This window comes from Hemibagrus wyckioides, linkage group LG12, assembly GCF_019097595.1.
Source record: "Hemibagrus wyckioides isolate EC202008001 linkage group LG12, SWU_Hwy_1.0, whole genome shotgun sequence".
Lineage (NCBI taxonomy): Eukaryota > Metazoa > Chordata > Actinopteri > Siluriformes > Bagridae > Hemibagrus > Hemibagrus wyckioides.
In genome coordinates, this window is record NC_080721.1 from 15821050 (window position 1) to 15838549 (window position 17500).

At 44.0% G+C, this 17500-nt stretch overlaps 1 protein-coding gene across 4 annotated transcripts in view; it reads right to left on the reverse strand.

The window, feature by feature from the left end:
* Positions 1 to 17500, reverse strand: part of grin2ba (glutamate receptor, ionotropic, N-methyl D-aspartate 2B, genome duplicate a) — a 64332-nt gene that overhangs the window by 28888 nt on the left and 17944 nt on the right. For all 4 annotated transcript variants that reach the window (XM_058405160.1, XM_058405156.1, XM_058405158.1 and 1 more), the window contains one exon: positions 16685 to 17326. In XM_058405160.1, coding sequence (XP_058261143.1) covers positions 16685 to 17326 — 642 coding nt within the window. The remainder of the gene's footprint in view (positions 1 to 16684; positions 17327 to 17500) is intronic.

A 17500-nucleotide genomic window follows, 5' to 3' on the forward strand; every position in this document is an offset into this window, starting at 1 on the left:
TAACAGTGATGTTTGGGGTTTAGTGTTTCTGTAGCAGTGATGTTTGGGGATTAGTCTGTCTGCAGCAGTGATGTTCGGGGTTTAGTGTTTCTGTAGCAGTGATGTTTGGGGTTTAGTGTTTCTGTAGCAGTCATGTTCGGGGTTTAGTCTTCCTGTAGCAGTTATGTTTCAACCCAAATTACCACACATCCCACATTTGTCTCTGTATCTAAATCTATTAGATTTAGCATCCTTGAAGTAGGTAGTTATTTTTTAATGGTGCTTTCCATGCCAGTTATTGCAGTTTTAGTGTGTGTGTGTGTGTGTGTGTGTGAGCACATGCCATAGGTTGAGGACAAGCTATATTCATCAACAGTGTAATGTAGAGCAACACTGGCGGCATCACAAGACCCAAAACACAAGTGAATACATCCACACAACCTAGTTTAGGGGAGACCAGTGTGTGTGTTTGTGTGTGTGTGTGCGTGTGTGTGTGTGTGTGTGTGGACTCACAGGCGTGTGTGTGTGTGGACTCACAGGCATTTGTTTGTGTGTGTGTGTGTGCGTGCGTGTGGACTCACAGGCGTGTGTGTGGACTCACAGGCATTTGTTTGTGTGTGTGTGTGTGTGTGTGTGTGTGTGTATGCGTGCGTGTGGACTCACAGGCGTGTGTGTGTGTGTGGACTCACAGGCATTTGTCTGTGTGTGTGTGTGTGTGTGTGTGTGCGCGTGCGTGTGGACTCACAGGCGTGTGTGTGTGTGTGAGTGTGTGTGTGTGTGTGTGTGTGTGTGTGTGTGAGTGTGTGAACTAGATAGACACAAGGTGCATAAAAGCTGAGGTTTGGCAGCCATGAAAGGTCTGACACCTGATCTGACATGTACACCCTTACATGTATACACACACACACACACACACACACCTACGCACATGCACACACACACACACACAGCAAATGACAAAGACTTTTGTGTTCAAGCAGTTCTGTTAGTTTACTGGAACTAGTTCTCATTCCTAATCGTTCCAGAACCTTCTGTTCCTTGTGTGCATGCATACAAGTGTGTGTGTGTGTGTGTGTCTGTGTGTGTGTCTCTGTGTGTGTGTGTCTGTGTGTACCCATGTGTGCGCATATGCGTGTGTGTGCGCATGTGCGTGTGTGTGCGCACACGTGTGTGTGTGTGTGTGCGTGTGTGTGCGCGTGTGTGTGTGCATGTGTGTGTGTATATGTGTGTGTGTGTGTGTGCACATGTGCGTAGGTGTGTGTGTGTGTGTGTGCATGTGTGTGTGTGCATATGTGTGTGCTTATGTGTGTGTGCACATGTGCGTAGGTGTGTGTGTGTGCGCGCATGTGCATAGGTGTGTGTGTGCATATGTGTGTGTATGTGTGTGTGCGCATGTGCGTAGGTGTGTGTGTGTGCATATGTGTGTGTGTATGTGTGTGTGCACATGTGCGTAGGTGTGTGTGTGCATGTGTGTGTGTGTGTGCATGTGTGTGTGCGCATGTGCGTAGGTGTGTGTGTGTGTGCGCGCATGTGCGTAGGTGTGTGTGTGCATATGTGTGTGTGTATGTGTGTGTGCGCATGTGCGTAGGTGTGTGTGTGTGCATATGTGTGTGTGTATGTGTGTGTGCACATGTGCATAGGTGTGTGTGTGTGTGTGCATGTGTGTGTGTGTGTGTGCATGTGTGTGTGCGCATGTGCGTAGGTGTGTGTGTGTGCGCGCATGTGCGTAGGTGTGTGTGTGCATAAGTGTGTGTGTATGTGTGTGTGCGCATGTGCGTAGGTGTGTGTGTGTGTGTGCATATGTGTGTGTGTTGGAGTGATGAAGTGTTTGTACAGTCAGAGTGCTACTTTAAATTTGCGACTGCATTCTCTACCGCAACACGATTTATCCTCCGTCATTATATCCCCCATCTCTCGCTCTCCATCTCTGTCTCTTTGTCTCACTCCCCTCCATTTTTACCTACTAATGCTTTTAAATTTGTTGTGTATAATCTCCGTCTCTCTCCTCCTTCTCTCTGCCTCCCTCCATTCATCTCCTCCCTCTATCTCTCTCTGGCTTATCTGTTCTGGCTGAATGGGTGTAATTGAATTCTACTTTCCCTAACAGCAGTGTTAATGCACTGCACTATACCCAATCTCCTTCAAGTAAAGCAACAAAAGATGAAAGACAATTTAGCCGAACTATTTCTGGGTTTAGTATTCAACCCGCAGTGATTGCATTTCTGGGTTAGTGTTTCTGTAACAGTGATGTTTGGGGTTTAGTGTTTCTGTAACAGTGATGTTTGGGGTTTAGTGTTTCTGTAACAGTGATGTTTGGGGTTTAGTGTTTCTGTAACAGTGATGTTTGGGGTTTAGTGTTTCTGTAGCAGTGATGTTTGGAGTTTAGTGTTTCTGTAACAGTGATGTTTGGGGTTTAGTGTTTCTGTAACAGTGATGTTTGGGGTTTAGTGTTTCTGTAGCAGTGATGTTTGGGGTTTAGTGTTTCTGTAACAGTGATGTTTGGGGTTTAGTGTTTCTGTAACAGTGATGTTTGGGGTTTAGTGTTTCTGTAGCAGTGATGTTTGGGGTTTAGTGTTTCTGTAGCAGTGATGTTTGGGGTTTAGTGTTTCTGTAACAGTGATGTTTGGGGTTTAGTGTTTCTGTAACAGTGATGTTTGGGGTTTAGTGTTTCTGTAGCAGTGATGTTTGGGGTTTAGTGTTTCTGTAGCAGTGATGTTTGGGGTTTAGTGTTTCTGTAGCAGTGATGTTTGGGGTTTAGTGTTTCTGTAACAGTGATGTTTGGGGTTTAGTGTTTCTGTAACAGTGATTTTCGGGGTTTAGTGTTTCTGTAACAGTGATGTTTGGGGTTTAGTGTTTCTGTAACAGTGATGTTTGGGGTTTAGTGTTTCTGTAACAGTGATGTTTGGGGTTTAGTGTTTCTGTAGCAGTGATGTTTGGGGTTTAGTGTTTCTGTAACAGTGATGTTTGGGGTTTAGTGTTTCTGTAACAGTGATGTTTGGGGTTTAGTGTTTCTGTAACAGTGATTTTCGGGGTTTAGTGTTTCTGTAACAGTGATGTTTGGGGTTTAGTGTTTCTGTAGCAGTGATGTTTGGGGTTTAGTGTTTCTGTAACAGTGATGTTTGGGGTTTAGTGTTTCTGTAACAGTCATGTTTGGGGTTTAGTGTTTCTGTAACAGTGATGTTTGGGGTTTAGTGTTTCTGTAACAGTCATGTTTGGGGTTTAGTGTTTCTGTAACAGTCATGTTTGGGGTTTAGTGTTTCTGTAACAGTCATGTTTGGGGTTTAGTGTTTCTATAACAGTCATGTTTGGGGTTTAGTGTTTCTGTAACAGTCATGTTTGGGGTTTAGTGTTTCTGTAACAGTCATGTTTGGGGTTTAGTGTTTCTGTAACAGTCATGTTTGGGGTTTAGTGTTTCTGTAACAGTGATGTTTAGGGTTTAGTGTTTCTGTCCCTCCTTCCAATGCTAGCTATTTACCTATCATTAAGTTAATTATAGTTTAGCTAGCAGTTTAACTCGTTAAACAGTGTTGGAAAATAAGTTTGATCATTTTATTACAGCTGTGTACAGAAATCTACATTTCTCTCTCTCTCTCTCTCTCTCTCTCTCTCTCTCTCTGGTTAAAGCTTTATCTGTAATCCCCCACACACAGATGTGATTAATCGGGCACGTCCTAATTATCTCAGGCCTCGTTCACTTAATTACATCAGAATCATTTAAATATCCGCTTGCTCACTCACGCACCTACTCTGTGTGCACTACATCTCTGTATAACACTGACGTCTGTCTAAATGTCCTCTTCACTTCCCGAGTCCAAAATCATATCCTACGTGGTACGCTAATGAAATCCCACAATGCACTGCAATAGATTAGTGTAGAGAGCCTGTGGAATTTAAGATGATTGTGGTTAGAGGACAGGGAAGTAGGCCATACTATTCCAATCAGTGTGTGTAAGATTGATTTTATACAATTATTTTAACTCTTTGTTCTTGTAATAAGGGCTGAAGTGTCTGAGGTAGATTATATACAGGTCATAAACACACACACACACACTTCATTATCTAGGTCAACACCAGTGGGTGTAATAGTGCACTATGTAGTGAACAGAGTACAGTTTAAGACATAGGCCTGGTTAGCATTTCAGGAAAATTACTTAGTTATCCTAATCTGAAAATAGATAGGACAGTATAACACACACATACATACACACACACACACACATACACTCACACACACACACACACACACACTCTCTCAGACACACTTTTATAAGCAGAGAAATTATAGAATAATATAAAGACCAGTGACACTGAATCAGGAGGAACTCTTACAAAACTCCTCTCAAACCTACAGAACCCACGAAGACCTAACAAACCATCCCAGGCATATGGATCCCTCTTAGAACTACAGAAACCTAGACAAAAATATCAGCGCTTAACTGCTTAACACACACACACACACGCATGCACACACACACACACACACAGACAGTCCATTTCCGCTCTCACACTGTGGCAACACATTGACACACCAGCTGTGCTACTCTGGCATCCATAACACATGTGCACACAAACACACACACACACACACACCACACACACACACACCACACACAGAGATTGCAGCTTCATATTGATTTCTGAGGTTTTGTGCCAATAAATGCAGCTTCGCCATTGCTTTACTGCAGCGCGCACACACACACACACACACACTTCTCTATAATATACACATATTCCAGCTGGACAATGTGACCTTCACGCTGTAAGCCTCCGATAAAGAGGTGTGAAGATTATTAACCTCGTCGCTTTCTCTCTATATATCTTTCAGCACTTCTCTCTCTCACTTCCCCGCTCGCCTGCTCAATCTCTCCGTGGTCTTTCACTCTTACACTCGTCTGCTGCTCTTTCCATCTCTTCCCTCTTTTGCCCTCTCTCTGTGTCCGGCTTCATCTCTGAGCGGAATTATTAATTAAAAGAAATCAATTTCCATCCTAAATATAACCATTATACCTGACATCATACACTGACCCCTCTGTGACATGCACTCTCTCTCTCTCTCTCTCTCTCTCTCTCTTTCTCTCCCTCTCTCTCTTGCTCTCTCACACACACACACACACACACACACACTTGAGTGTTCAGTATTCCTCTGATTTCTTACACTAATGCACAGTGACAGAGCTCTTCTGTACTGCCACAGTCTCTCTCTCTCTCTCACACACACACACACACACACACACACGTGTCTGGATTATTGAACTGAAGGTGAAAACTAGTAAACAATATTAGCATACATTAGCATATTTCAATAACAACATGTGTAATCTCTGTCCTAAACGCTAGAATTCATGACTAGTTAGTATTCTTAGTGGGACCATCCTGACCTTCTGAAAGAGTTCCTAAAAGTTCTCCTTCCAGAAAGTCTCTCTGTCCTTGCTAAACAAGTGGACAATGTCCTTCCTATCCGGTTTTCCAGAAGTCCTTTGGAGAGGCCATGGAGGATGTATTTTGGGTGGCGTAAAAGTCATTATATGCCCTAGCTAACTATTATCATCCTCACATCTCAATCTGTAGTCCAGTGAACCAGTGAGCTAGGTCTGTTCTTCTACTTCACAATACTCCTTATCTCTAGCCTTCACCACCTGGTTCTTAGGGGTTTTTTTGTTCATTTGATCTACTCAACATTTCTGTTTGGGCATGGTGTCTCCTTCCTCCTTCTGGATGTGTCTGAAGGTCACTCAGAGGTGAGAGTTGAAATAATTCCAGCACTTCCCACCAAACCCTGGCTGCACGTTTGGACTTGCTGGGTCTGACCGCCAGTTTACCCCACCATCTGATCCAAGTCAACACCAGATGGTGATCGATTAGCAACTCATCTCTTCACCCAAAGGTGGATGTGGGAATATTCAGTTCTTTATGGAGATCAGTGGCTGTGATCTCATTCTCATTCTGTCTGCAGATTCTTAATAAACTCTTCACATCGATCCTAAACTGGACCCCTGAAGTTCTCATTCACAGGAACTCTACATGCAATCCGATCCAAAGCTTTGTGCATGTGTGAAATGAGGTTTACTGTCACCATCACCATAGCAACAAAGATTCCATTAGTCCTGCATTTTCTTTTAAATTCTTTCTTTCTCCGTAAAATGTCTTTAAATTGTGATTATTAAATCAACAGCAAAAAGAAAGGTTTGTGACCAAAGTCAAGTTTCTCAAAAATTCATATTTACCTGACATACAGGAGCACAGGCTCGAGATGTTGAAAATAAAATAAAATGCTCATACTGGACTCAGGCGTTCAGCCGTCCAGGGTCAGGAGACCAGACGCTCTCTCGCTGTCACTCACGAGGACACCAGGCAGCTGGGCGGTGAGCTCGTGTATGTGGAAGAGGTCGAAACAAGAGTTCCTCTGAGGACGTTACACTGCCCCGTGATGCAGCAGGAGCAGCAGATTTTGGCAGGCTCCATGTGTCTCAGAGGAAGCACCTGTTAGCCTTCACACTCTCCAGCCTGTAGATGTTTTGTGATGAGTAGATCTGGCTGATGGGTGGAAACTGGTACAGGACCAGACTGAGCAGAATCCAGTCATGAAACTGTCATGAAATGTCACTGATACTGAAGGTCAGCGATTTGAATTAACACAAGAAATTAGTTTTTTTTTTCACAGAGTGTGTGATTCTTCGTCCGTGTCGGATTTCTGACAGATATTAAACATTTCAAACACATGTTCAGAGAAAGTCCAACAGTGTCCACAGTTTACACACTGATTATTCTTCTGTTTAACAGATTATTAAAAGGACCTCGTACCATTTGACAGAAATCCAGACTGTGTACTCTATTCCGACTGAGCAGCATATAAGGTGGTTTTTATATTCTGACTGAGTAATGAGTCAGATGAATTATTTAGGCTGCATGTAAATGTATGTGGATTTGAGTCTCAGGAGGAAATATATTCATTTAATCCTTAACACACTCCACACTGGAGTACTGAGACCGGCTTCCTCAACTAAATGTATTATTATTAGTAGTAGTAGCAGTAAAACTAAACAGGATCAGTAACTGGACCTGTGTGTGTGTGTGTGTGTGTGTGTGTGTGTGTGTGTGTGTGTGTGTGTGTGTGTGTGTGTGTGTGAAACGTAAGTGTAAGAGTAAGCGTAACAGCTTGTGGTGTCTCTGAGTGCTGCCAGGTTGGCAGGCTTCTCCTGTGTAATTGACTGAGCACATCTTGTGTTCCTCACTCACACTTTCACACCTCTCTCTCTCTCTCTCTCTCTCTCGCTCTCTCTCTCTCAGTCTCTCTGCATGTTGCTCTCTATCTGTCTGTCTGTCTGTCTGTCTCTCTTTGTCTCTGTCTGGGAGTAAGGCCAGGAGAAGGACATAACAGTGAGAGGAGAGTCACAGAGAAAAACAGGAACAAATTCAAGTGTGAAATTATGTACAACTCGACAAGGACAGAGAGAGAGAGAGAGAGAGAGAGAGAGAGAGAGAGAGGAAAAGGAAATGCATGTAAGCCTCAGGGTTTATATCTATAACCAGAGAGAGGAAGATACTGACCTCATTACCATCATGATATTAAACAGGGCTGCACTTTATACTGTACTTTATACACTATATATAACACTGATATAAACTAATATAAAAAAGGAATTTATTTTGTTATCCAGTCTCGTCCAAGTCTGGTCAAGTGTTTCTATTAGCCAGTCTGAACAGACAGGTCATACATGTCCACAACCAGTAGGGTGAATTCACCCAACTAATCACAAGCCAATCCACTGTGGTGTAATGGAGAGACAGACAGACAGACATACAAATCAGACAGACAGACAGATAAACAGACAGACAGGCAGGCAGACAGTAAGACAGACAGATAAACAGGCAGACAGATAAACAGACAGACAGACAGGCAGACAGTAAAGCAGACAGATAAACAGACAGACAGACAGGCAGACAGTAAAGCAGACAGATAAACTAACTGACAGACAGGCAGACAGTAAAGCAGACAGATAAACAGACAGACAGGCAGGCAGACAGATAAACAGACAGACAGATAAATAGACAGACAGATAAATAGACAGACAGATAAACAGACAGACAGATAAATAGACAGACAGATAAATAGACAGACAGGCAGGCAGACAGTAAGACAGACAGATAAACAGACAGGCAGGCAGGCAGACAGTAAGACAGACAGATAAACAGACAGACAGGCAGGCAAACAGATAAACAGACAGACAGGCAGGCAGACAGTAAAGCAGACAGATCAACAGGCAGACAGATAAACAGACAGATAGACAGACAGGCAGGCAGACAGAGATGGAAAGGGACAGAAAACAGACAGAAACAGAAGAAAAATAGAGATAAACAGATAGACAGGAAGACAGGCAAAAAGGGATGGAGAGAGAGAGTGTGAGAAAGATAGATGGATATAGAAAGACAAAGTGAGAGGAATGGGGAGAGGAAGTGAAAAGTTCTAGCTTCCAGCAGAGTTTAAAATTGTCTTCAGCTGAAACCGGACAGAAGGAAGAATTAGGACACATATTTAGGACTCTCTCTCTCTCTGTCTCTCTCTCTCTCTCTCTCTCTCTCTCTCTCTCTGTCTCTCTCTCTCTCGCCCCCCCCCTCTCTCTCTCTCTGTCTCTCCCCCCCCTCTCTGTCCCCCTCTCTCTCTGTCCCCCTCTCTCTCTCTCTCCCCCCTCTCTCTGTCCCCTCTCTCTCTCTCTCTCTCTCCCCCCCTCTGTCTCTCTCTCTCCCCCCTCTCTCTCTGTCCCCCTCTCTCTCTCTCTCTCTCTCTCCCCCTCTGTCTCTCTCTCTCCCCCTCTCTCTCTGTCCCCCTCTCTCTCTCTCTCTCTCTCTCTCTCCCCCTCTGTCTCTCTCTCTCCCCCCTCTATCTCTGTCCCCCTCTCTCTCTCTCTCTCTGTCTCTCTCTCTCTCTCTGTCTCTCTCTGTCTCTCTCTCTCTCTGTCTCTCTCTCTCTCTCCCCCTCTCTCTCTCTCTCTGTGTCTCTCTCTCTCTCTCTCTCTCTCTCTCCCCCTCTCTCTCTCTCTCTGTCTCTCTCCCCCTCTCTCTCTCTCTCTGTCTCTCTCTCTCTCTCTGTCTCTCTCTGTCTCTCTCTCTCGGCATGGTGTATGTGTTTGTGTGTGGGGGGGGGGTTCTCACCTGTCTGTGATTACTGTCAGGTTACTGATTTGTAAATTGTTTATTCTTACAATAAAGCCAGGAGAGACATGCAGAGTGGGCGGGGTTTGCTCTAGACCACACCCCAACACTGAACTTTTAGTTTAGGAGAACTTGTGCTAAAAACCATGCAGTAAAAAGAGAACACAACAGAGGACACAACACACAACTCTACACACTGAACTCAACACACAACTCTACACACAACTCTACACACTGAACTCAACACACAACTCTACACACTGAACTCTACACACAACTCTACACACTGAACTCTACACACAACTCTACACACTGAACTCAACACACAACTCTACACACAACTCTACACACTGAACTCAACACACAACTCTACACACTGAGCTCTACACACAACTCCACACACTAAGCTCTACACACAACTCTACACACTGAGCTCTACACACTAAGCTCTACACACAACTCTACACACTGAGCTCTACACACAACTCTACACACTGAGCTCTACACACAACTCTACACACTAAGCTCTACACACAACTCTACACACTAAGCTCTACACACAACTCTACACACTGAGCTCTACACACAACTCTACACACTAAGCTCTACACACAACTCTACACACTGAACTCAACACACAACTCTACACACAACTCTACACACTGAACTCAACACACAACTCTACACACTGAGCTCTACACACAACTCTACACACTAAGCTCTACACACAACTCTACACACTGAGCTCTACACACAACTCTACACACTAAGCTCTACACACAACTCTACACACTGAGCTCTACACACAACTCTACACACTAAGCTCTACACACAACTCTACACACTGAGCTCTACACACAACTCTACACACTGAGCTCTACACACAACTCTACACACTAAGCTCTACACACAACTCTACACACTGAGCTCTACACACAACTCTGCACACTGAACTCAGCACACAACTCTACACACAACTCTACACACTGAGCTCTACACACAACTCTACACACTGATGATCTGCACACAACTCTACACACTGAGCTCTATACACAACTCTACACACTGGGCTCTACACACTGGGCTCTACACACAACTCTACACACTAAGCTCTACACACAACTCTACACACTGATGATCTGTACACAACTCTACACACAACTCTACACACTGAGCTCTATACACAACTCTACACACTGGGCTCTACACACTGGGCTCTACACACAACTCTACACACTGAGCTCTACACACAACTCTACACACTGATGATCTGCACACAACTCTACACACAACTCTACACACTGAGCTCTACACACAACTCTACACACTGATGATCTGCACACAACTCTACACACAACTCTACACACTGAGCTCTATACACAACTCTACACACTGGGCTCTACACACTGGGCTCTACACACAACTCTACACACTGATGATCTGCACACAACTCTACACACTGAGCTCTACACACAACTCTACACACTGATGATCTGCACACAACTCTACACACTGAGCTCTATACACAACTCTACATACTGAGCCCTATACACAACTCTACACACAACTCTAAACACTGGGCTCTACACACAACTCTACACACTGAGCTCTACACACTGAGATCTGCACACAACTCTATACACAACTCTACACACAACTCTACACACTGAGCTCTACACACTGAGCTCTACACACAACTCTATACACAACTCTACACACTCTGTCCTGGTGCATCTATACATCTCTAACATCACTCGGGACTGTGTGTGGGCATGGCAAACAATTACACACCAACTAGTCACACAACTACACATCTAAACAATTACACACCAACTACAGACACACAACTACACATCTAAACAAGTACACACCAACTACAGACACACAACTACACATCTAAACAATTACACACCAACTACAGACACACAACTACACATCTAAACAATTACACACCAACTACAGACACACAACTACACATCTAAACAATTACACACCAACTACAGACACACAAGTACACACCAACTACAGACACACAACTACACATCTAAACAATTACACACCAACTACAGACACACAACTACACATCTAAACAATTACACACCAACTACAGACACACAACTACACATCTAAACAATTACACACCAACTACAGACACACAACTACACATCTAAACAAGTACACACCAACTACAGACACACAACTACACATCTAAACAATTACACACCAACTACAGACATACAATTACACACCAACTACAGACACACAACTACACATCTAAACAATTACACACCAACTACAGACACACAACTACACATCTAAACAAGTACACACCAACTACAGACACACAACTACACATCTAAACAAGTACACACCAACTACAGACACACAACTACACAAGTACACACCAACTACAGACACACAACTACACATCTAAACAATTACACACCAACTACAGACACACAAGTACACACCAACTACAGACACACAACTACACATCTAAACAATTACACACCAACTACAGACACACAACTACACATCTAAACAATTACACACCAACTACAGACACACAACTACACATCTAAACAATTACACACCAACTACAGACACACAACTACACATCTAAACAATTACACACCAACTACAGACACACAACTACACATCTAAACAAGTACACACCAACTACAGACACACAACTACACATCTAAACAAGTACACACCAACTACAGACATACAACTACACAAGTACACACCAACTACAGACACACAACTACACATCTAAACAATTACACACCAACTACAGACACACAACTACACATCTAAACAATTACACACCAACTACAGACATACAACTACACAAGTACACACCAACTACAGACACACAACTACACATCTAAACAATTACACACCAACTACAGACACACAACTACACATCTAAACAATTACACACCAACTACAGACACACAACTACACATCTAAACAATTACACACCAACTACAGACACACAACTACACATCTAAACAAGTACACACCAACTACAGACACACAACTACACATCTAAACAATTACACACTAAATAAAGCCTCGTCACTTTAAACACATTTGAATATGTTTCTCTTCACTCGTGTTACACACTGAACTCAACACACTGAACTCAACACACTGAACTCAACACACTGAACAACCCGCACTGATGAGGGTCTTACAAAAGGGCACACAGAGGCACAACACACCGGCAACAAAATTATGTATAACAGCCTCGGGGTTCAAGTGTGTGTGTGTGTGTGTGTGTGTGTGTGAAGACAGACCACTAGCCATGTGAGCCATTCAGCACCTCCTACACCCACTGATTCACCTCACACCTCCCACTGAGTACAAACACACACACACACAGAGCAGTTTAGATAGCACTCTCAAAATCCTCTAAAAACATCCCCACACATCTGTACACTCACAAAACCTACACTAGCAAACAATTAAAGATGAGCTAAATACAATTATTACTACAACCACTGCACTCAGAGAACTACACAAAAACTACAGACACACAACTCGAGTGATTACAGACTCACAGTAACACACCCACATCTACACCCATACGACTATGTGGCTGCTACACAACTACAAACACCAGACCCACAAAACAGACTCACAACTACAGACCCACAAAACAGACTCACAACTACGGTCACAACTCGACAACCTCCAGAGGGATGAGTATTAATGTGAGTGTTTATGTAACACACATCCAGGTGGCTGAGTGAGAAAAACAGATGAAGTTTATCAGTGATAGGATGTGTTTTTCAGTGGAGCCACCAGGGCAACATTCAGCAGCACAAACAGACTGAGTCAGAGTCTCACACACACACACACACACACACACAAACCACCCACAGTCTGCTCCTAATCATCTGCTCTCTCTTGCTCTCTCTGTGCCTTCATCTAGCTCATGTTTTTCAGCACAAGTATGCACTCTTTCACTCTCTCCATTCATCCATTTTTTCTCTCGTTCATGCTCTCCAACTGCAGCATCATTTCACCCATCTCTCCATCATCTCTCTCCTGACATGAAAGATTGCTGATCCTCTCTCTCTCTCTCTCTCTCTCTCTCTCTCTCGCGCTCTCTCTTTCTCTCTCTCTCTCTCATCAATGATGAATCCCTTGTTCCTTTTTATGGGAATAACACGCTTCTCTCTTCCCCTCAGTAAACGCCAGACTCTGGAGGATTGCAGTGTGCCGACAGAATGGAAGAACGGAAGGAGAGAGAGAGAGAGAGAGAGAGAGAGAGAGAGAGAGAGAGAGCAATTGTTGAAGACGGGTGTCGTGTTTTCTGCGTGGTTACAGACACGCACACAGAGAGCAAATCTTCCCTAAACAGTGGTTTTGGCTTTGCTTTAGGAAACACACTGAGCAGAGAGAGAGAGAGAGAGAGAGAGAATGTGTGTGTGTGTGTCTGTGTGTGTGTGTGTGTGTCTGTGTGTGTGTGTGTGTGTGTGTGTGTGTGTGTACTGTACATAGTGTAATGTTAGTGATAACGTCTGTGTGGGTGTGTTTATGACTCACACATTTCCTCTACGGACTCCAGCATACACACCTGTGCTTCAGTGTGTGTGTAGGTGTGTGTAAGCTGAACTTTAGAGGACTGTACAGAAGCCTGCTAGCGTGTCACAGCCCAAAGAGAACCGCACAAAGAGAACTGAGTCTGTGTGTGTGTGTGTGTGTGTGTGTGTGTGTGTGTGTGAGACAAGGATGTGATAAAGGTGTTTTAAGAGTTCTCTGGATTTCAGCCCAGATTTGAGAAGGTGATGTGATCATTGTGACAGATAAAGAAGTTTCATCTGAATAAGACAGACGGAAATTCTTCATACACTGTAGTTCTTTATATGTTCATGATGTTCAGAGTCTAGACTCACACACACACACACACACACACACACAGGCTTTCTCTGTCCTGTTTGCTCTTGAGTCCTCATTACTAAGCGGGTCTTGTCCGAGCCGTAATTACAACCCTGTGACATGACACAGTGGGACAGTGAATAACCGGTCTCTCTGTAAAACCGGGGTCTCTCTTCACTGTGAGGCTACACAATACACACTCATCACCTCTGTGGAGATTAGTATTTTAAATACGGTGCAGGAAATAGAGAAAGAATGAGTTTTTGTAATTTGATGTAACAAGTAAGAGGAATTATAAACACAAAACGGTGGCCGAGAAGTTCAAAACACAATAACAGATCCAGAAACACAAGGACGAATCAGAGTGGAAAAGGTAGGTATAGTCTGTGAATGGAATTCTTCCCTCTGATTGGATGAGACATCTGTCACTCAGGATATACAGGAAGTAGGAAATTGTGTATCTAACTTTATTTCCTGCACATGTGTGGAGTTCTGCCTTCACTTTAAACCATTATTTATTTTCAATAGTGCAATTTTAAATCTTTTAAAGAAAATAACAAACACATATATTTATATTTATAAGAAAATGGAGTTAATTCAGCGCTACTGTGGTGAAGGACGTTCATATGGTCAGTGTGATGTTGGATATACTGATAGTGTATCATGGAGTAAAGATTAGTTTGCAATCTCTAAAAACACACCAGGAATGTGTGGAAGAGCAAACTATTCCAGATTAAAGGATGTAAGGAGCGCTATAAGAGCCACTTTCTACTGCTGCAGCCTGCTGGACTTCCTGTAGGTCCTGAGTGACCCATGTCTCATCCAATCAGAGGGAAGAATTCCATTCACACACTATACCTACCTTTTCCACTTTGTCTGATTTCTCCTTGTGTTTTCTCATTTGTTATTGCTTTGCACTTCTCAGCCACAGTGGCATGAAGCATGAGAGCAGCACAGCTCGAGTTTGACGCTTCACTGACGTTCCTCTGATGCAGCGGGTGTGGAGTGAAGCTCTGGTGGAGATGGAGCTGTAGGAGGTGGTGAGGTGACCTGTACAGTGTGAAATGGCCTTCTCACAGTACAGTCTGCTGCTCTGGCATGCTGCATGAGCACTGGTTTTTAAAAACCTGTCTTCAGTAGGTCCAGTCTAATCTACACAGGGCTGTGTGAGTGCAGGAATCCACTCTAATCGAGCAGAAGTCACCCCTGGTTCCACCGGTTTAATCAGCTGGTTTGGGCTTCAGGTGTGGGTCAGGTGTGGGTCAGGTGTGGATTATGCTCGGTCAAAATAAAAACCTGCATCGACACCAACCCTTTCAGATAAAACTGGACTCCCTGCACTAGGTGATAGAGGTGTTACTCTGTGCCCTCACTGGTTACTGATGATGATGATGATGATGATGATGATGATGATAGTGGTTGGTGATTATCTGATAGGGAAACAGTGGATAGAAAATGATGATGACGACAGTGGTGATGAGAAGGGGAATCATGATAATGATGATGATGATGAGGAGGATGAGGAGGAGGAGGAGGATGACAACAATGATGATGATGACCAAAGTGTTAATGAGTATGAACCAAAAGTTGTAAATGGACAGTCTATGTCCAGTACACCAGTCAACCTCACATGGTATCTAACACTTTTGGCATCCCCTGTGAGGACCACAGACACCATGCTGACATCACAACAAACTGAACCTGTCACTGTGGACTGTAAGAGACAGCAGAATGAGGGACAGATTCAGCATCCAGAAGAAAAACCAAGCTTTTGAATTTAAGAATTTTAGAAATTTAGAAATTAGCTAGCCATTACTGATTAAAGTCCCTAATATCCTGCAGTGAGGAGATATTTCATTCATAAGAGCTTCCACAGCAAGCCACCTACAGAGCAGCTGTAAACCCTGCAGATCTTCATGTCCCAAAACATCTCTGAGTTTCTTCATAGTTTAATTTTGTAGATTTGTAACTGATGCTGGAATCATGAAGAGCGTTCTGTGGCTCATCCCAGGATTAATCAAACTGAACATCTCATACACACACTCTGCTCTGTTAGTCTTCACTCCTCCACACCTCTAGACTGTAATGATTCACACTCTCTGGTGTCACCCACATGATGATGGGTTCCTCTGGGAGTCTGGTTCCTCTCCAGGGTTCTTCCTCATGTTCCTCCCTCATGTTCCTCATGGAGCTTTTCCTCTGGATTGTTTACTGAGGATCTAAATCTACAGCTGTACTTCTGCAGACCTGCTGCCTGATGATGTTTACTGTTAAAAGTGACCGCCTCATGTAACTGTAACGAGTGAAGAGGTCCATGTTCGTGCTTCATGACCTTCTACAGTGACATCAGCATGAGCAAGAACAGCCAGTGACAAAACAACACAACCGTCAGGAAGAAACATCTTCATCTGCTAGTGCCTTGACTGCATCTTACAGTCTGTGCTGTGTGAGGGCTTATGACTCATACCATTTCCACTAAGGATTCCAGCACACACAATCCATTCACGACACACACACACACACACACACACACACACACACACTCAGATTCCAGACCCCTGAGGGTAACACAGTTTCCCATCATGCAGTTCTGCAGTTTCTCTGTTAGACATGCTGAGATGAACTCCATCTGTGTGTGTGTGTGTGTGTGTGTGTGAGATACCTTAGCTGCCATGATCATGGAGGATCCTCCCTTCACTCCGAGGATGGGTGTGCGTGTTTGAGCGGAGATGAAGTCCAGGATTTGAGCGATGGCCTCCTGGTCTGTGTCATCACCGAATACGACTCCCTGAAGCCAGTGCTGAGTCATGAGATCACACACGCTCTTGATGATGCTGCTCGGGTCCGTCTCGTTCATCCGCACCACTTCCACGTTCCCTACCCCTTCGTTCATGAACCCGTCGTTCCCTTGATCCCTCCACTCCTCTTTGTTATCCCTTGTTCCATACAGAGTCACTTCGCTCGAGTTTCCCACCAGGACCACAGCGATGGTGAGGCCCTGCAGCAGCTTCGACCCCACCCACTGCTTGGACCACGGCCGCTGCTGGAGACCCGGGTCAGGCCACGCCCCTGGGATGTAATTGGTCACTCCGCCTGACCCTCGGTCCCGCCGTGATTGACAGCCAGGAGACGAAACCAGCAGAAGGACGAGAAGTAGTAGGAAAGTATGAACTGAAAATAAAAAAGGGCGGGGCAATCTGGGTAAAGGTGGGGTTCGTGATATGTGACACGCCCACTGTCCCAGAGTGGGTGGAGACAAACAGCAGCGACCATAAACAAGCATGATGGAGGAGGAATGAGAGACCTATAGAGAGATAAAAGAGAGAGGGTTTAGTAAAATAAACAACATGGAAAGAACAAGATAATAGCAGCTGTTATGGATAATATAAATTCTCCCTAATGGACAGAGTATCACTCCATGTCAGGAAAGAGGGAGAGGAATGGAGAGAGGGAGAGAGAAAGATGGATAGCTCTCAGT